General features: G+C 35.7%; 1 protein-coding gene across 1 annotated transcript in view; it reads right to left on the bottom strand.

The window, feature by feature from the left end:
- LOC149804687 (patatin-like phospholipase domain-containing protein 7) overlaps positions 1-21,130 on the bottom strand; it is a 141,285-nt gene that overhangs the window by 27,027 nt on the left and 93,128 nt on the right. The window contains exons 26-31 of the mRNA XM_089943067.1: positions 20,168-20,231; positions 15,801-15,923; positions 14,299-14,415; positions 13,463-13,611; positions 10,446-10,598; positions 2,460-2,600 (exon numbers count right to left, since the gene is read on the bottom strand). Coding sequence (XP_089799193.1) covers positions 2,460-2,600; positions 10,446-10,598; positions 13,463-13,611; positions 14,299-14,415; positions 15,801-15,923; positions 20,168-20,231 — 747 coding nt within the window. The remainder of the gene's footprint in view (positions 1-2,459; positions 2,601-10,445; positions 10,599-13,462; positions 13,612-14,298; positions 14,416-15,800; positions 15,924-20,167; positions 20,232-21,130) is intronic.

Here is a 21,130-nt window from a genome sequence, read left to right as displayed (position 1 = left end):
ACACACCCTTGTTACCCCTCCACCTCCAAGAATTTCCCTTTTTCCCATGCTGTTGTGAAAATGGTTGAACTATTTGTTTGGACTTACTGGTATGTCAACTGGTATGGTTTACCCGTAATTTGTATGATTTTTTTCATTTTCATCAGTGTACAGCAATACAACTGTTTTGTATGGTTTTTTTCTTAGTAAAATTCAAGATTTTTTAAAAACTAATTTTTTACATTTTTTTTTCTTAATCCTGAGAGTCTGGATGTAAATTTTTTTTAAAATTAAAATAAGCACAATCCAGAATCTTTTTGAGCTATGTGCAATCAACATGGGGGATAACTCTAATATGCTTTGGAAAGTGATAGAAGCCAGGAATGCTGAAATCAGGTTAAGTGAAAGTATCTTTCTTTAATAAAACAAATCAAAATATTTTAATATTGAAGAAAGTGTTTAGATTTTAACCAATTTCAGTATTCCCAACTTCCATCGCATTCCAGCAAACTGAAATGAAGGCCACTGAAACTTGAAAACATGTCCATTTGATTGTGTGGGAATTGAATTTATTAGGAAAAAGACACCATTGTAAGTAAAGTCTGACTAAAACATAATAACTTTATTTTGTGGAAAAGCAACCATGTGGGCTGCAAAATTTGTGTGAGATATTCTGAAAATCTGACTTAATGTTCCAAAGTTAATTGATGTCAGAACACGCTACAAAGTGCCATCATTGGGCAATAAGACCTCGACACCCCAAAAAAAAATCAGGTCAAGGTCTTACATTGCAGGACTAAGGGTTTATGGGGGGAAAATATAAATATGTAATAATGAGACCATGATAAATCCCAAAAGGTCAATATTGCACCTTGAAAATTCGTTTTTCAAAATACCTTGCATGTATCTTTTTTTTAACTAGTAGCAATACTTTTGTGTTTGAGTTGCTCAACACCTAGATCATGAAGCACTTAAAGATGAGTTTAAGGATTATTGCATGCTGCCTGATGAGTGTAGTCCTGTATTAACATATGATCTCCAGAAAAGGAGCTTTTGTAACAACTGACGGATATTATCAGCCAGACAATTAGTACTGGTGGCATCCACTTCCCAAATCTGAAATTAGTTATTCACGACTACTTACCTTGCCACACAACAATGCAGACTAAGAAAGATCATTTTGTAAGATGAAAAAAATAGATATTGTATGAAGTCCCTGAATGCAGACACACTAACATTATTTTTACAGTGTAAAATAAACATTGACACCCTGCTGCATAGACTTTAAAACCCCTGATTACAAAGGATGTATGTGTTGCATATAATTTGTGTGTGTGTGTGTGTGTGTGTGTGTGTGTTACAACACACTTAAAATCAAAAGAATACAATTAAACAAAGTTTTAGAGATGTAAATAATTATGTAAATGTGTGTAAAATTAGTTCGTTTATGGCATTTGTTGTCTTAAAACTGTTGATCTTATAAAATGTATGAATACATTTTTTTCATGTAAGGTCTCTGTGGTCTTTGTAAGGTTTTTATTGGTTTGGCATACAGGTTTTCATCTCAACTGATTTGCAGGTATGGACTTATTTTATACCCAAGAAAATGAATTGGTTAAGTTCAATGATAATTGTTCAAAAAATATCAAAGTTTCATTTACTAAATTTGATCATGATTTTCTCTACTTTCAACAGATGGGGCCAATTCTTTTCTTATTTTCTAAAATTAAAAAATAGGATCCATGCTTGTCCCCATGTTATAAGTGGGTTCTTGAGTTATTGAGAGTGAGGATTTACATGTAACAATAAATATGATCCTATCTTTCATTTTGTTTATGTTTATGACAACATTATTTTGGAACAATTAGTCCATTTGGATTTATCTTCTACATTTGTTACCCTTGATTTGCTGAAATGTCACACCCAGTATGCTATTGTCATCATCATAAATTTCTAATGAATCTCTGTTCTCCCTGAGCAAAAGAGCTTTATCAGTCCTGCTATTTCCATGTCAGTGTAAATCACTGAAACAGCTTCCTAACCCAGTTAACTCTCAAGCCATCATTTACTACCAAGCAGTGTCTCACAATTTGCAATAGTTAAAATGTTTTTTTTTTGTTGTTTTTTTTCTGGTCTGCTTGACCTCAGATTTAAACTGTACTTTATCAATCTTGTTCAAATGCAATAATTCGATGAAAGAAAAAAAAAGCAACACTCAAGGCCAATAAGTCTTCACTAATGACTATAACATTTCCACAAGGTCACTGACCCAGCTATATAGTCTCAAATAGTGAAACAACAACAGCTTTCCTTTCTCACATATTTAAATTGATGATTCCTTTGGAATCTTGGAGTTTATCTGGAGTTTTCATAATACGCAGCATGAGCTAACACCGCTTGTTGCAAGAATGTACCAGTACTGAAAGGGAGGTAATTTGTAGCCAGGTGAGCCAACAATGGATAAATTAATGTAGCTGTACCTGGGGGTGTCTTGGTTCACTTGTTCTCTTGGCTATTTTAAACTTGCTTTGCTCCTCCTTCTTTTCTTTGAATAAGTCATTCACTAATCCTCCCTTCTGCCAACCTGCCAGCAAAGTTTTACCGTGATTGTAGCCAACATCCTGAAAGACATTGAAAATATTTGTGGTCAAAGTCTTCCTGAACCTACATGTCAGACAAAAGCAAAGCCTTCAAGTCCTACAATATTTATAACTTATATAATGAGCATTTGTGCAAAACAATGATGCATCAACATCATTTGTTTAAATCTGAAAACCCTTCATGCGAGGATGCCCTTGGTCAAATTCTGATGCACAACATTTTAAAAGAGGTTACTTAAAGGTTTCATACTGTTAGTAACTGCAGCCATATCTGATATTGTATTGGCATCATCAGTACAAAATTCAAATTTGTATTTCAAGATGGAGATGGCAGCCTCAGTCAGGAACACCATCAGGTTTAATGACTTGGCAGTCTTAACAGACCTTCTAAAAAAATACCTTCACATCCCCACCAATCTTCATAGACCTCTGGAATAAATACCTTCAAACCTCCACCTTTCTGTCTCATTGAAAATTCCTGCAGTTTTGTCTGGACAAGAAGGTTTTCAGTTTTGGATTCTCTCCTATGTCTTTGCTTCCTTGCTCTGAATCTTTACCACTGTGATAGGAGTTATAGTGGCTTACTTAAGGTCATCCAATCAGCCTGTATTTTGATGACTAGTTGATGGGAGTTATAGTGGCTTACTTAAGGTTATCCAGTCAACCTGTATTTTGATACTAGTTGGTGGGAATTAGAGTGGCTTACTTAAAGTAAGCCAATCAGTCATTTTTTGGGCAACTAGTTGACCCACAGTATTCACAGACATATTATACTCAGACACCTGTCACTCTTTTGAAAGATGTAACATGTCTGGGTTAACCCCCAATCTGAAGAAATGAGATCTGATAACTTTTCAAAACTTATGTACAAGGGTGGTTTGTGTTCCTTCCAATAAGATCATGCAGATATTCTCCCTCATAACAAGGGACTTCACTGTCTGCTTGCCTTCATTTCTCTCGTCTGGTGACCTTAAATACAGCAGCTGTATATTTTCCAAGCATCACATGATAAACACAACTTTGTTTTCCCCTACCCCTCCAAACATGCTTGTGTTTATTAAAACAAAACTTCCAGTAAATCATGAGAGAGAGAGAGAAAGAGAGAGAGAGATAAGATATCCTTTTTTTTGTTGACATGCCCCTAACCTGCAGCCTACATAAACAGTAAACAATCATGCTTACTGCCACATGGAAAATTATCACCATGAGGTAGTTTATACAGTTATTTGTCATAGAGGCAACTAAAAGGTAAAGGCAATCGTATATAAACAACCATCAATCAACAGCTTACTCAAATGATTAACAATAGCCATGTTAATTTACTGTTGCTAGTTCTTACAGTACTGCTGTGGGGGGGGGTGATTTGGATTTTTAATGTACCTTTAAAAAAAAAATCAGTTATATTGCTGGCATGTTTTAATTTATAGTGGTCTAGCACTGGGGCATCATGCCACAGACATGTAGCATCATGTCCCACCCAGTCACATTATCCTGACATGAGGCTGATCAGTCCCAACATAACCTCTTAATGCTGAGCACATAGCAAGGCAGCTGTTGGTACCATTTTTATAAGTCTTTGGTATGACTTGGCTGGGATTCGAACCTGCAACCTCCAGCATCTGAGGTGGATGCTCGCACCATTATGCAACCGGAGCAGTCATTACTGCTATGGGAGACCCCATTAAGATAGGTAGAGTATAAGAAGTGGACAAATCTAATTCATCTGAAGTTAGGTAAATGAAAGATATGCAAGATGAGGAAACAAACGTTTTTACACTTCGTTTTCCTTGAATAAAATTGCTTAAGCCATCTTTGTTAAAGATTATTGGCTAATTCATGACTAGTGCAAATGTTTCTTGAAGGTGGATTTTTCTAAATATACACACTTTACTATATATATAAATATAGAACATGGTTATTTCTGTACCTTGCATAATGTGAAAATGCAATTCATTTCTGAAGGCAAATTGTCAAAACACAGTAAATGATTCAGGGAAGAATGAGCTATCTTTGAAGAGAACAAAGTGAAACTTCAGAACTTCTGGAGTTTTGACATTGTGAAGCGCAGCATAGTGAATGAGCATTTTATTCTTTGCATATAGAATAAACACTATGTCAACATGGCTAATATCATCTACCTTTACCAAGATCTGACATAACTAGTGTGGCCATTGCATATAGAATAAACACTATGTCAACATGGCTAATATCATCTACCTTTACCAAGATCTGACATAACTAGTGTGGCCATTGCATGTTTGACACACCCTGACAGCGATGCAGATTCAGAAAGATCCTTTTCAATGCTGAGAAAAATTCATCAAGATATTTGGGGAAGTGTGAAGGAAAGCACCATCCAGTTTCTAATGAATGCAAAGATGAACACTTGCATCACCTTCAAACCCTTCCCTGAGCTAATGACAGCTATAAAGTCTTCATCAAGAGTAAATTCCACCATCTAAAAATTTTAAAGGCAGAAACTTGGTGTATTTTTTAAATTTTATTTAATATTTGTGTCATAGTGAGTATGTGTGTGGTGATACATGACAATGCTAAGTCTACTGACAATATTTTGTCTGAAAGTGTATTTAATACTCCAAATGTACATGTGTTTTTTTCTTTTTGTCAGGTTTTTAAATTTTCAATAATTTTTTTTATAGGTTTATATTAGCAGATAACTTACTCTAAATTGTATGACGTCAATACTTCCTGTATACTGACACCTCAGATTAAGGACAGGGTGCTCAACTTGAGTAAAAAAGATAGTCCTTCAAGGATGGAGGTCCAGACAGGATTCTTTCCTTCATATCAACAACCCAGAAATTTGGGCAGTCTTTCTAGCTCTAAAGGGGTGTGCCAGCCTGGTAAGACAGTTGAATTTTTGCTCATCAGAGACAACACAATGGTCATGGTATACTTCAGATGACAAGAGGGCAATCATGCGCCTTCTCTATGCTTTGAAGTCTGTAACCTTCTTCCATGGACAGCATTGGCTGACATTACCATCAGAGTGTGCCACATTCCAGGCAAGAGAAATATTCTAATAGAACAGTAAGAAAAAGGAACTTCAGATATCTCAATGGCCACCATATCTAGGTGGATTAGTCTGACTATCAAACAGCATACCTGTCTCTCATTGAGACAGATCCTTCCATAATTAGAATCAAAGTCCAGAGGTATGGGCCACTATTACATTTAGAGGCTTTATTAATTATTCCTGTTGGGTGACATCATTAAATCCATTTTTTGAAGTTCTCATTTAACTTTAGCTTCATTCTACCTGTGTTTGATGGCACCTCAGAGCGAAGACGTGTGTATTAAAATGATTTTCAACAGGTCTACCACAGTGGCAATGATGGAGGTCTGATTGCCAATGTCAACAACCATACCATATCTGCATCATGGCTCCAGAAAAATTTTCTAAGCATATGTCTCTGGCAAGAGTGAGCTGTAATGATTACTTACCCCGTTATCACTTAAATCAACACAGAACGCTTACACTACTTACACTCTTACTAAAAGACCATAGTGACTGAAAAAAGTGATTTTTATGATTCTATGGCCGATACATGTTAATGTTGATGATTTCCTCAGATGGTAAAACTTACTCGGTTATCTTTATTTTATCTAAATAATAGCATGTGTTTATACAAATGTATGTTGTTTGAAAATTGTACAACAATTATATATGAATTCTGACAGTAATCACACCAGTATGAACTGTTTACTACAAGCATGGCCAAGACCACAGACATGGACAATTACATAAAGAGTTTTAAAAATAAATAAATTTGGATACAGTAGTCCCCCTCTTGAACGGCCCCCCTGACCAGCAGCCACCCACTCCTTGCGGCCAGAATCCACTGGCACCGATGAGTTTGTGTTCAAAAGCACCCTTCATGAAAGGCCACCCGGCTAAGGTGACCAGCAGCCAGCATATTAGTGCAATAATATAAAATTTACCCCTAATAAGCGGCCGCATTTTATTTTAATATGTATCCAGAACCAGTATTTTATTCATAATGTGTGTTAAGTAATCCGATTTATGTTTCCCGATGTCAGGTTTTCGTTACTGAAAGTTCGGTTTAGTCACTGATAATTGTTAAGATTACAATTATTGAATAGTAGTAACAGCTGAGAAGTGGCAGTATCAATGTACAATACACAAGTAAGCAGGAAAATGGTTTGATAGCCTTTATGGCTTCCCTTAGAAAGATGTTGAGCTTGTTGACTTTGATAATTAATGGCTATTACTACTGACAATAATTGTCAAAATTACAAATCCTAAGGCCGCGAGGTCAAATCTGCTTGATGTTAATAGTACATATCGTAGCCATTTTGGCTCTCTCACTTAGTGTAAAAAATGTATAAAAACAATAGGGTACCAGACTGTGACTAATGAATCACATGACAAGATCACTTCCTTTATAAACACACGGCAATTTGTTCAGATGCATAAAAATTGTTTTATCAGTATTGTAGTTGGCAACATGAATAACTTACTGCAAAAAGATCAACATGTCATCGAGGGAAAGAAAAATTCTCAGTTAGAAGAGAAAGTGAAATTAATTCAACTGACCGAGAGGTGTGTGGAGGGGTCGAGGATCCTTGCAGAAAACTAATGTCGGTAAGACTCAGATAACAATATCGTGAAAGATAAGGAAACAATTCTGCAGAAGTGGGAAGGTGAAATGGCCAAAGAAAGGAAGATTGTTTGAGCCAGAAGATGTTTGTATCCTGATTTGAATGACAAGAAAAAGCAACAATTTTGTCAGTTGGACTGGGATATGATGACTTTACCGCAAGTAACGGATGGTTGCACATATTGCAAGTGTGACAATATTAAGTGTTCTGTCCTTAGTGGAGTTTCAGCTGTGTTAATAATGAAGATTGGAACAAAAGACTAAATGATATATGCATGGGATATGACAGCAAGGATATTTTTAATTGTGACAAGACTGGTTTGGTTTTTAGACTGTTAGTGTCACCAACAAAGTGACAGATGATGTTATTTGTAACATAATTATAAAGACAGTTTTAAAACTATATCAATGGTTATTCATAACATTCTTTTGAAAATGATGAAACAGTTTGTTTTACATTTCACAACATTCCATGTGATTTTTTAATGAAAATATTAAATGTTTTAGAATTAAATGTACTTGTGACTTTCTTCATATGCATTTACTATTCGCATTTGTCATCCCCCTCTAAAAAGGCCACCCTCATTATAAGGCCACTTCCCTGCTGCAATAGGGGTGGCCTTATAAGAGGGGGACTACTGTACAATATTTCTTTTATAATATTCTAAAATCCTAGTCCCTTCTGAAACATTATAAACCATCTTTACTGTATATACAAATTTGAAAAGACAACACGTTTGAAAACCTTCAAATACTTTGCCCTAAAGGGATCGACCAATTAATCGGGTGCGAGTGGAGGCTGGGATTTTTTAACCAGTACATTAATCTTTCTTTTACCTAAAGATGTTTACTTTGTCTGCTGATTTCTACAAATCAAAGTGAGACATTTTTTCAAGCTTTTAAATATAATGCATATAAAAAATTCTTTTTTCTTGAAATCAAAGCAAGAAATTTTTTCAAGTTTTTTAAAGGCTTTAAAGTTTTGTTTAAACAATCATAAGCCCCTCCCCCCAAAATTAAAAGGTCAGTCTCTAAGATAAATATGTGTCAAGGTTTGTAACTCAATAAACTGCATTTTCACATCTAGTCTTCAATATCTTAATGATTTTTTAGTTTAAGTTTCAACAAGCTGGATGTCATTTTAATGAAAAAGAGCTTTTCAATGAGCTATCATGAACCTTTATGTATTAAACATCTGGGTAGTTAACAGAAGAAAAACTGTCTGACCAAACAGTTGTACTTATCCCAGGTCACTATTATTTTCAACACTTCATTTTGTTTACATATTTTCCTGTCAAAGCAAAGATGCCAGCATATATGAGAATGTACTTAGTTTTCACATGAAAATTGTCACTATTTTTTTTTTTGAAAGAAGAATTCCAAGTGACTACACAATTTCCACTGTCTTTCATACACAATAATCCGTTTCAGTTAAAACTACATTTCTCAAGGGTGATTCTCAAAGAAAAACTTTCTGACTGGCAAAAGAACTGAAAAATTATTGATATGACCCTAATTAAATTATTAACAATCACATGTTGTATTGACATTGTGTGCTTTATAGATTACAACAGCATGCATTGTTTGAAAGTTGGTGGGAATTGGCAGACACTTTAAATATGTCTTTCAAATGTGAAATATTTTTCTTGTGAAAAGTAATGACGAATTTTCTTTCTTGTGTCTCTGATTTGGCATGAAAATGTATCCAAAATGCAACAATCTTGAAACTAATTTTAACCTGTGGCAAACATTACAATGGCCAGATGAAAAATAAAAATATTTTGTATTCTCAGGCTTGCTACCTATCACAGAACTAATTCACAGAAATGTGTAATAGCTTATTGAAAAGAAAAACTTCTAGGCATTAAAATGATGCCTAGATTACACAAAAGTGTCACTGTACATGCAAATACCTGTTAGAAATCAAGTGCTAGGTGTGACACGACAATTTCTTGACACAGTATACAAATCTAGTCTCCTATGATAATTTACCGTATATACTCACATATAAGCTCATTCGCGTATAAGGCGACCCCCAAACTGAACAGATATAAACACTAAAACGTGCATGACCCACAAATAAGCCAATCTACAACTCAGACATTTCAAGATGCACGAAGTAAGTTCTGAATGCATTTATTTAGGCAAACTTATATTAAAAAAAGTACATGTATAATTATCTCAAGGTTGGCATGCATGATTATTAAACAGAAATGGTACAAGCTTGTTTGAAAATTTATTTAATTTTCTGTTTTCTTATTGTTTCTGCCTAATTTAGATTTGTGTATGATTTGATCAAATGATGACAAGAATTTAGCAATGGCGAGTTGCTGTAACACTACCTCTCCTTTTTGAATTATTGTTTGTTTATGCATTATTGCACTGGACAATTTATATCAGTACATTGGTAATTAAATTTTTACTTTGCTTTAAAATTGTAAATACCTAACTCATTAAAATGTAATCCCAGTATGACAACACAATGAACAAACAATACGATTTAGTGCTAATACCTTAAAAGCTGAGTTGTAGTTTGCTTTGATGTAAGCGACCTTACACCATACCTGTCATTTTAAACGCTGGAGGAAAAGAAGGCTTTAAAAATGCCACGAAAAACCTCCCGATTTTAGGTCCCAATCTCTATTTTTTTATTCAGTCTCCCTACTTGGCTTTTGAAAAGTATACCTTACACCCCGTTTTACAAAACTACAGTAATCATGCAAATATTATGGAATAAAAGGCAAAAATTCACATCAATGTACTGGTATGGTTACCAGTCAAAATTCCCTCTTATCAGAAGCCAGTTTCAGGGTTTTAAAGATTTAATGAAGGATTTTAATCCCTGTTTTAACTCTAAACATAATATTTTCATGATCTGGAACAATTTTAGTATCAAGCCTGCATTACATACCTGTGTAAAAACAAAGTGGGCTTACTTTGTGACATGCTCTGAACTGAAATGAAAGTAGGTAAAATAGGCAAAAGAAACCAATAATTGATGCATGCTAGATGCTAAGAAATGCTGAACTTCAGCTCTTGTTTAGGGTGGAAAATGCACACAGATTTATTCTAAATATGATCTTCATTAGCTCATCCCAGGGATGACTTAGTCAAGTTTTCCTCAGCACAGGCAATTTTTACCTTGTCAGGATGAGAGAAAGAGGGATTTTTCTAAGCCATGAGCATATTATATGCATGTGAATAAAAATAAATGCAAACATACGATAATTTCATCAAAGGCTCCAAACTGAAGAGTTGCAAACTTGTCTATAGGAGGTCGGATATATTCACAGTAACCACTGTTCTTCACTACCTCCAGCTGACGTATACAACTGACATAGGCCAAGCGTGACTGGATTTCAGTCATGTCTGGTACCTGCAAAAATACCAAGAAAATTTGTTTTTCTTCTTAAGTAAATAAACTGCTATTTATTATGCCCATTCTTGTCAATGAAAATGTGTGGATTACTTGATGCAGCCTGTGTATGGGTGAAATATTGTGTAACTGTTAGCCATTTAAAATAGGGACTTCAACTTTGGAGTATGATTGGGAGTGTTCATAGGTATGCACATTTGTTTCAGAATTTGTATCCAACCCATTGGGGTAGATACCATGTGTAGTTATTTCTGGAGTTGTGTAATACTGCACAACTTCTCCCACACTATTTCAAATAGTGTGTACACCTTTCCCTCAAAAAAAAGCACCAAGATATGTCGTGAACCAGCTCCTAATGTGGAGTCAGGCATGGATGCCATGTTTTTTCTAAAATATACCCCAAAATGGCCCCTTTTCATTAAATGTAAAGAAAATTGCAATCAAAAGGAGTAGTTGCTGCATGAAAAGCCTTATTTCACAGATACAGTTTATTATGGAGATGGAAGTTTCAAAGTTTGTGATGAACTTAAAATTCTTGAATTGGCATTCAGAAGTTTGCTCCATGATGAGCATAAATTTTTCTACTACTTGCAATGAAATCATGGCATTAATACTTTTTTAATGGAACAATATTTTTTCTTTTAAAATTGAGTTTCAAAATTGATATTTGTTCCATGAATTAAATGTCCCTGATTTCTGAATCAAAGAAATCTTGTTTTGCTGTGAATCAAGAATAACATTTGAATATATCCACAGTCACGTGCAAGAGGTGGTGACATAATACATATTGTTTTTCAGAGGTACACATCTGATGTGACAAAAAAGATTTTTGGGTAATCTTTTTAATGATCTTTCAAAGGTTGGTTATCTTCAAAATAAAGGTAATTTGTACAGAAAAGTGAACAATTTCATTACAAAAAGAATTTTATTGACAATTATTCCCAACACCAACATAAAACAAGTATTAAGCCATTTAACAGCCCTCATCTTTTCATTGTTTATGTCCAGTCAGGATGACATCCCCAATCCCAACTTTTATGGGTTCTTCAGTAATTTATCCTCTCACTATTCTGGGGTCTGTGTTTTTAGACCCTATTACGTGCAAGTCATCAAGGGAGAGGTGTATTAGCATATAACAGCAACACAGTGCAACAATGGCTATATGTAAAAACTTTTAGGAATTGCACACTAATTGTAAACATGAAGTACAAGATAAAATATAAAAGGTAAAGATGTAATAACTCTGTAAAAGGTATATAAAATAAAAGATACCGGTAAATGATAGTCTTGAAACTTTGGGATATAATAGGAGTAATGTGTAGACATGCATAACAAGTTTGGAAATTTTGATTCATCTTCTAGGGGCAGAGCCTTTGGGAATGGGGACACTTATGCATGTAAGTGCAATGCAAGGGGGGCCAGAATAATGCAGAGGGGATGGGGACAGTGATAACTGATAAATGGGAATAATGCTGCATTTCTACTGCAGACTTCTAGTTTGAGTTTTGTACTAGCTCTATAACACCTGCAGGGACATAGAATCTTAAATATAGTCTGAATGTTACATCATAAATATCCAAAAGTACAAGCTTAGTGAAACTACACATTTCACCTCTACAGGCTTACTCCCCATAAGAATATTGCAATCCTGCTGCTAACATTTAATGCTTGTGCAGAAGAAAGTGTCAGTAAATGATAACCTCTGTCAAGATATGTAAAATAAATATTAGAATAATGATACTTACGTCTTGCCTTATGTAATGCTGGTGACTTAAATCAATTATAAAAAGTGCAGGTTTTTACAGGATCCTTGAGAGGTAAGGCCACGATGTAAGTATAGGCTATTATAGGATCTATTGAAAGGTGGGACCATGAAGTGTATGCTTTTTATACGATACCTTGATAGGTGAGGCTATAATCTAAGTGATTGCTTGAATATGATACCTTGATAGGTGAGGCCATGACTCAAATGCAGGCTTTTTTAATATACCTTGACAGGTGAGGCCATGACTCAAATGCAGGCTTTTTTAATATACCTTGATAGGTGAGGCCATGACTCAAATGCAGGCTTTTATAATATACCTTGATAGGTGAGGCCATGACTCAAATGCAGGCTTTTTTAATATACCTTGATAGGTGCGGTCATGACTCAAATGCAGGCTTTTACAATATACCTTGGTAGGTGAGGCCATGACTCAAATGCAGGCTTTTTTAATATACCTTGATAGGTGAGGCCATGACTCAAATGCAAGCTTTTACAATATACCTTGATAGATGAGGCCATGACTCAAATAAAGGCTTTTATAATATACCTTGATAGGTGAGGCCAGGACATAAGTGCAGGCTTTTATAATATACCTTGATAGGTGAGGCCATGACTCAAATGCAGGCTTTTATAATATACCTTGATAGGTGAGGCCATGACTCAAATGCAGGCTTTTATGATGTACCTTGATAGGTGAGGCCAAGATATAAGTGCAGGCTTTTATAATATACCTTGATAGGTGAGGCCATGACTCAAATGCAGACTTTTATAATATAACTTGATAGGTGAGGCCATGACTCAAATGCAGGCTTTTACAATATACCTTGATAGGTGAGGCCATGACTCAAATGCAGGCTTTTATAATATACCTTGATAGGTGAGGCCAAGACATAAGCGCAGGCTTTTTTAATATACCTTTATATGTGATGTCATGATTCAAATGCTGGCTTTTATAATATACCTTGATAAGTGAGACCATGACCCAAATGCAGGCTTTTATAATATACCTTGGTAGGTGAGGCCATGACATGAGTGCAGGCTTTTATAATATAACTTGATAGGTGAGGTCATAATGAAAGTGCTAGTTTGTAAAGGATACCTTGATAGATGAGGCCCAGGGATTCCATCTCTTCCACAGTAGCCACCATCCTGACAACTCATCTCCATAGTTAGTAAGGTTTGTCTCATCCTGACTCCCCACATCAACAGCAAAGATAGTCTGGGCCCCAAAATTTCTCATTACATCAGCTGAAATAAAAATAATAATTATGATGATGAGGAGAAGGATACAATGATCACATTAGACCTATACCAAAAGTTTGCTTGGGGAAGACATTCATTGTAGCAAGGCATTTGATCTTGTACATTTGCATATTTGGTCCATTGTGAATGTTTGTAATATCCGCAACATGTAATGAAAACATTTACTATTGTTAGGGGTAATGATGATGACTTTGCTGAGTAACATCTCTCACTCAAATACTTCTAACACTAAGCCAAAGGATAATGGGCTCAAAAATTTCACTTGTCTACTTGTATGCATGAATGATGGCTGCAGAAGACAAGTCAAAATGCTCATCTGACTCGAAAAGTGACATTTTAAGCAGATTTCATATTTTATCTACAATGTAGGATTAGTACATTTGATGCAGGACAAGTAAAAGATCCAAATCACTTACATTATAGGATAAATAGCCAACTGAACATTTTTCACAAGCTGGGATGTATGCAGATTTGGAACTAAATAACTAGCAAGAAAAATAAATCATATCCATCAAATTTCTACTGCTCCACTGTTATATAACTTCCAATAAATTATTTAAATAACAAATTCCTTACAAAGCATTCCAGAAACTTGTTTTAATTCTTTAAAAGTTCAAACATTTACCTTGGCATATGGCATGAAAGTGTGTGTCTGTGTGTACACTGTTTTACCTGGCAAGTTGTTGATGTAGCCCCCATCCAAGAGAAGATGACCATCCACAGGGTCACATAGTGGGGGCAGGTACCCTGATAAGGACATACTGGCTCTCACATACCGCCAAAGGCACCCTGAAAAGTCAGGTATAAAAATCATTATGCAGCCAAATCTGTCTAAAAAGGATGACAAAGGAGCTATGATTTTTATTCCAATGTAGGCAGTTTGTCTTATGACAAATGACTCCTTTTTGTTTTCCAAATCTATTCATGTGAAATAACTCGTATGGGAACCATTGTTGGAACTTCAATATAGCTTGAAGCTAAGATGGATACTGGAATAATTTCTTCTAGCAAGGATGAATTCATCTCAATCAGTGAATAGCTGCAATAAATGCTCTCTCAATGCATGACATCACATAAAGTCATTTGGCAAGAAAGGTACATGTATTGTGACTGTCAGCTTTCCTAGTGTATCCAAGGTTTTTATTTCAGCCATAAATGAAAAAGGTCAAGCTATTCCAGTGGACATCCTTCCATGTGTATACACTAAGGATGAACTGGCAAATCTTGTTTGATGCAAGAAAAGTAAGGACTGAGTTGGTAATATATTCTATGATGCAAGAAAAGTGATTATTATATACTCCTTTTTTTCTGTTAACTTTACATTGTCAAGGGGCCCTGAGTGACCGAGTGGTCTAAAGCACTCACCATTATGGATCACTGCCATCTCACCTGTCTGCATGCATTCAAGTCTTGGGTTCAGCCAATGTGGGTATGTGAGAAAGTTTACCAGTAGCTTCTTGTGGGTCAGTGGTTCTTTCCAGGGTTTCCCTGGGTTCTTCCTCCACCATTTATACTGGCTGCCATGTATAGCCTATCTTATGCTGAAAAATAGCATAAAACCCTACAACAACAACAACTACATTGTCAGAATTGTGCAGCATTTTATGATACTGAACACCATGATGTTGCATGCATGTGATATTGCATGCATGTGCATGACATGTGTCCTAAAAATAGTAAGTGTATTTGGAATTACTTTTTAAACAAACCCTGTACACTCATGTAGTAGATGTTTAGGCTTTAGTTTATTAGATTTGTTTGTGGATGATATTGAAAATACCATTCTGATCATGTAAACAGTTATTACACACAAGGGCAGATTTTTCCCAAATGGGAAAAATAAATTAGTTCCAAAACTCATTCAAAACTATGGCAATAAAAGTGGTATTACCACTTTGGTAATCTCATTTTTCTCCCACTGATACATTTCAATATCTCATTATAAAAGTATTATGACCTTTACTTATTTCAAACCATAAGGATACAGGCTTATTATCCAAATTCACTGTATATTGTCACATATAATAAGTGAAGGCTGAACTGGTAATGTTGGTTGTGAATACTAATTTTAAGTAAGATATGAGCTGGTAATGCCTCATCATGCAAAATAAGTGCAGCCTGAACTAGTAAAGTTTGTTGTGATACAAGAATAAAGACAGGGCTGGTAATCTTACCATGTGTGTGCACTCTCATGGATGAATTGGTGATGTCAGTTGTTATACAAAAGTAAGGGAGCCATAAATCCTCGACCTGTCTCTCTTTAAACACATCTTCTATACACCTGTTGAAGGATCTTCCTGCATGTACATAAATATATACTCCCTTTTACTGAAAACCTTAAACACTGGCTATGATACTGAAGAAAGACAGACAAACAGAAAGAAAGAAAGAAAAACATGCTGAACATCAAGTATTATTCTATTACAATCTACAATCATGACAATTTTAGACTGTAGTTGGGGAAGAAAAGCTTGGAGTGCATAACTGCTACACTGTCTCTTAATGTTGACATGATTTATCTTCTTTTCTAGACCATCCATATATATATATATATATATATATATATATATATATATATATATATATATATATATATATATATATGATTACTTTTGTAGCCTCAATAATCAATAAAACCTATATTACTGCTCTGGTGGCCTAATGATTAGAGCATATGCCTTGAATGTAGGTCTGAACCCCAGCCAAGTCATACCAAAGAGGTCAGCATTAAGAGGTTAGTGTTAGGACTGATTGGCCTGGTGTCAGGATAATGTGACTGGGTGGGACATGATGCTACATGGCTGCGGCATGATGCCTCAGTACTAGACATCACTATAAACTGTCACACTGTAGGCATCATAGCGACATGACTGAAAAATTGTAAAAGCTATGTTAAAAAGCCAAATCACACACACACACTCAATAAAACAAGTAATTTATATATTTATACAACCAGTATTGTCACCTGGATCACTTTTAGCCCCTGGTGAGTTGGTTCCACCATTAAAACAAGAGAAGTGATAAAAACCTTGAAACATTTAATACCTGTATAAAGGGGATTAAGGTCACTCATTTTTATTTTTACTAGGTGTTACCTTTATCTTGTGGCAGGGGACATGGCTATGGTATGTGGCACAATGTCATGACATATAACTGGTTAAAGTTTCATTTAAATATCTTAAGTTTTTAAAATAATTAACACTAAAATAACATGCAAGTCAGAGTTACATTTTTCCTTTATGTGACCTTGACCTTGAGGCAGAGAGCGTGGAACAGTCTATAAATTATATATCATTGTCTTAAGTTTCATAAAATTATCTTTGGTTCAAAAGTCATACCCAGAATAAGAATTACATTATTCATTGCCATGTTCTTGACTTCCAGCAGGGATGTGGGACTAGTATGCAACATGCAAAATATATACTTGGGCAAAATTTCATCACAATATCTTTAGTGGTTCAAAAGTATTACTCCAGACAAGGATACCCAAAAATTACATATTTCTTTGCTGTGATCTTGGCCTTGAGACACAGGCATATGTCTGTTATATGTTACACACCATCTGACCATCATACATACTAAAGTAAAGTTTCATATATACATCAATATCATCAGTGGTTTAAAATTATGCTCTGTACAAAGATACAGGTCACATTATTGTTTTCCCAATTAGCAGTTGTACTGATATGACCAATTAATTTCAAACATTTGTGTCAATAGTCTGGACTATGAAAGCCATAATTATAGATATAATGTGACTTCACTAAGCTGCATCCTGTCCATCACTAATACATTAGTCAACTGATTCACTGCTGCCATGAGACTCATTTTGGAACTGTTAAAAAAAATCATACACAACATTAAACATTATAGTAATAGAATGAATTGATTATTGAGAAGTGTGTTTTTATACAGCGGTCAGATTTATGCTCCAAGAACCTACTGCTTTTCGCTAGGCCAAGACAACTCCAAATTTTATCAAGATACTGATACACTACTGATAACTATCAAAACTTACAGTCATTTTGTCACATAACAAGATTAGATGTTACAGAGACAGGTAATTATTGCTTTCACAAGTGAAGAGCCTACAAATATGGTAACATCATGTGCATCACTGACAACAGAGAAAAAATTGAGACATTAACCATTAAAAAGTGCTAAAGGCAAAACTTCAATAAATACGGAATTTTCTACATATTTTACGTTTAATCAAATCTTGTTGCCATAATTCGTTTTCATTCAAAGTATGTTTCTTCACGAATACTTACCCAATCAAAATACCTTTGAAGAACTACTACTACCTTGCAAATCCAGCCCTCCCTAACAGAACCTTTAGCTAAAAAGATCTGCAAGTTAACTGCCCACCTAGTTGGTGGTCGGGAAGAGTGATCTCCTCTTGACATACAGATTGGTGGCAAAACCTATGAATGTATGATTTTATTGGAAAATAAGGCACATTCTCTTCATGGATATAAATGCAGGGAGGCTGGGAGGGTGTATTTTTATTATGATTGAGTAAGTATTCAAGAACAAACATTTTACTAGAAATAATTTGTTTCTTCTTTATATTTGTTACCCATGCAAAATACCTTAGCAGAATAGGTGAAAGGTGGAGGGAGGTACATCCTCTTATCACTGAGAAGCCATCTTCGGTCCCCTAAGGTATGTAAGACAGCTTCTAGACAACCTGACTGGAGAAGAATCTATCTGTTAGGAAGCAGCTTCAACAAGGGAAAATTTTCCCTCCCACAAATCCAGCAGAAGTCATGAAGCCTGCATCTTATGAAGCTGTCAAATGACCTGGAAAGGCAACCTGTTGCGCCATGGCTATAGGTCCCACCTTTGAAAGGTAGGTTCATGCATGCAGGCCATTCGAATCAATGGCCAGAGTGTCAACAGCACAGGCTTTCGGATCTGGGACATGAGACAAAGGTTGGGAGCTTGGTATTCCATGAGGTGAGGTTGATGTCTCTTGAGTTGCCTGAGACAGAACATGCAAGAGTGCTGAGATCTGCCAATGACAAAACTCATGGAGTGCCAGAAAATAGAAACAGTGATTTCCAATAGGTCACCGAATAAAGAGTCCCTTCTGTTGACCAAGGGTTGAGAGAATTGAGGGGTGGCATCTGTTGGGTACTAAGCTTGGCATCATAAATGGATAATGCTGTGAGGCTAATATGTAGTTTAGACTGGTCTCCATAATTGCCTGTATCCACCGGGTTCAACATACTGGATGACAGATTGATTTCCAGGAACTTTTTGTGCTGAGGTCTTTGTGCCAGAAGATCCCTTGCAGCAAGCCTAGGCCAGTTGAAACTGAAATAGGCCATATTCATGGGGAGAATGTCATCCAAGTCATAATGTTGAGAAAGGTTATTGGTATGCTTGATCCACATGACCAGTCAGAGTATCAGAGGAGCACAAAGATACTTTGTTTAGTTTCTTTGCTTGCTATCATCAGGAGCAGAAGAGTGGAAGGATGCAAGGCCTAAAGGTATCACCAGCAATGAGAACTCCCGTGGTGGTGACATAGGTTCCAAGGCTGTCTCTCATTGTGTAGATTTCTGGCATTTTGTAACTGGAGAGCAGTTGTTGATTTATCTTCCTTATCTGCCAATTATTACAAATTGAGGAAATATCAGCATCTAGGCTTATAGTGTCTTCACCCTTAGTTGCGCACTTCTGCGCTTTTCCTATGTAAGACAAATAGAGCAGAACATATAAACTGTTGTAGTTCTGCATCTCTCTTGTAATTAAACACAAAGATGGTGCAGAACTATGCCTTACAGCATTACCTAGAAAAAGACTAATTTAATAAAACTAAGAAGTTTCCAGGTAAAAACCAAATTAACTGACCATACTACCTTTGAAGGGTTCAAGGATGACCCATACAGGTAAATGCAATGAAGTGAGGCATCTGGATACTAAATGTATTAGCTGAGAAAACTCACCTGTATGTAGCCAGTTGTTGTGGAATCATACATCTTTTAAAAGTTTTCTATAGGTCTCAGGGACATGCATATTAAGATAATTAAAGTATAGCATGAACTTATTTGTGAAGTTGCATAGGCTACCCATGCAAGTACCTTAGTACAATTAAATGTGTAAAGACAACAAAGTGTGGCTAAAACCGTAAAGGCCGAACTTTATCAAAATAGAAAGACAAGTTGGAAATATAGATGGGAGTATACTTTCCTTAACACGTGAGAACTCCTCCAATATGTAGCAACGTTGATTTTGGCTTTTGTCAGGTGTCAAGTGGGCAGAGCATACTTCTCAGCAGGAAGCAGTAACTAGGATATTCATGGGTTTTGCTGCTAATCTCTAAATCAAGGAGAGATCACTCTTCCTAACCGCGAGCAAGATGGGCAGATAAATTTTAGCCCTTTTTAGGTAAAAGTTCTATCTGGGAATGCTGGATTTGTGAGGTAGCAATAGTTCTCCTAAGGTATTATCTCTCTCTCTCTCTCACACACACACACACACACACACAGACAGACACGAAGTATTCAGAACTGCCATGTAATATAGTTCTTACCAGTAAACATTGATGCTACAGGATAGGTCAGATCTAAAACTTTTTTCCATATGGAACCCATGTCCTATTGAACAGAAAGAAAAAGAAAAACAAGAGACCCATTTAAACTGTACATTAAAAAGGCAAATGCAGTAATAAAGGTAGGTGCTTTCAAGAAAATTTATAGCTACAACTCTCCCTCGATAACTCGCGCACAACGGGATCCACAAACATAGACCACACTATAAGCGAGGCGCAAGTTACCGAGGAACCTCCAAAACTTTTAAAAAATCGCTTTCACATCGAGAAAACCATATGGGGGGGCGGCATTAGGGAACTGGGCTGTTTAATGACTGAATCCTCATTTTACAATCACGTCGATAATAATTTTTAATAATGCACTTTTCCTAATGAAGTTGTTTGTTATTCTGTTTAAATAACATTTTTTTTCCTCAAAATATCCAACATATGAAATGAAAGATTGTTCCAACTGGTTTGAACAACCATCAAGTGTACGCGAAAAATCTGTGTATTACGTCTCTGCTTTTTGTTTTCTTGATGAGTCTGGTTCCCTTAGTGGTATTTAATAGTATCTTGCCAAATTGGTACTCCACAATTTGGGAACTAGACTAACTGTTGATACACCACCAAACAAGATTCCTTTTTTTAAAAAACATGCGACATTTATTTCGTGATACGTCTACATCGAAACTCAATTTTTTACTGTTCAATTAGTACAGTGTTAATGTCGTGATTTCAATGGAAGTAATAATGAAATTTTTTATCATCCCTGAGGATATCTCTACATGCCAGTTCAAGAATTCTCTGAAACTCGCTTGCCCACAATGGTCCGTATCTGTGAGATCAAGCTCTTTATTTTACAAAGTATTCTTTTCGCTTTGCTGCCTTGTTATCTTTGATCACAGTTATAAAAGATTCGGTCAATTTAAGGTAGTTTCTGTTACATACACACTAACGTTTATT

Source organism: Sinohyriopsis cumingii, chromosome 2, assembly GCF_028554795.1.
Source record: "Sinohyriopsis cumingii isolate HCF-2022 chromosome 2, ASM2855479v2, whole genome shotgun sequence".
Classification (NCBI taxonomy): Eukaryota; Metazoa; Mollusca; class Bivalvia; order Unionida; family Unionidae; genus Sinohyriopsis; species Sinohyriopsis cumingii.
Note: the sequence above shows the minus strand (reverse complement) of the source record. Positions and strands in the feature narration are given on the sequence as shown.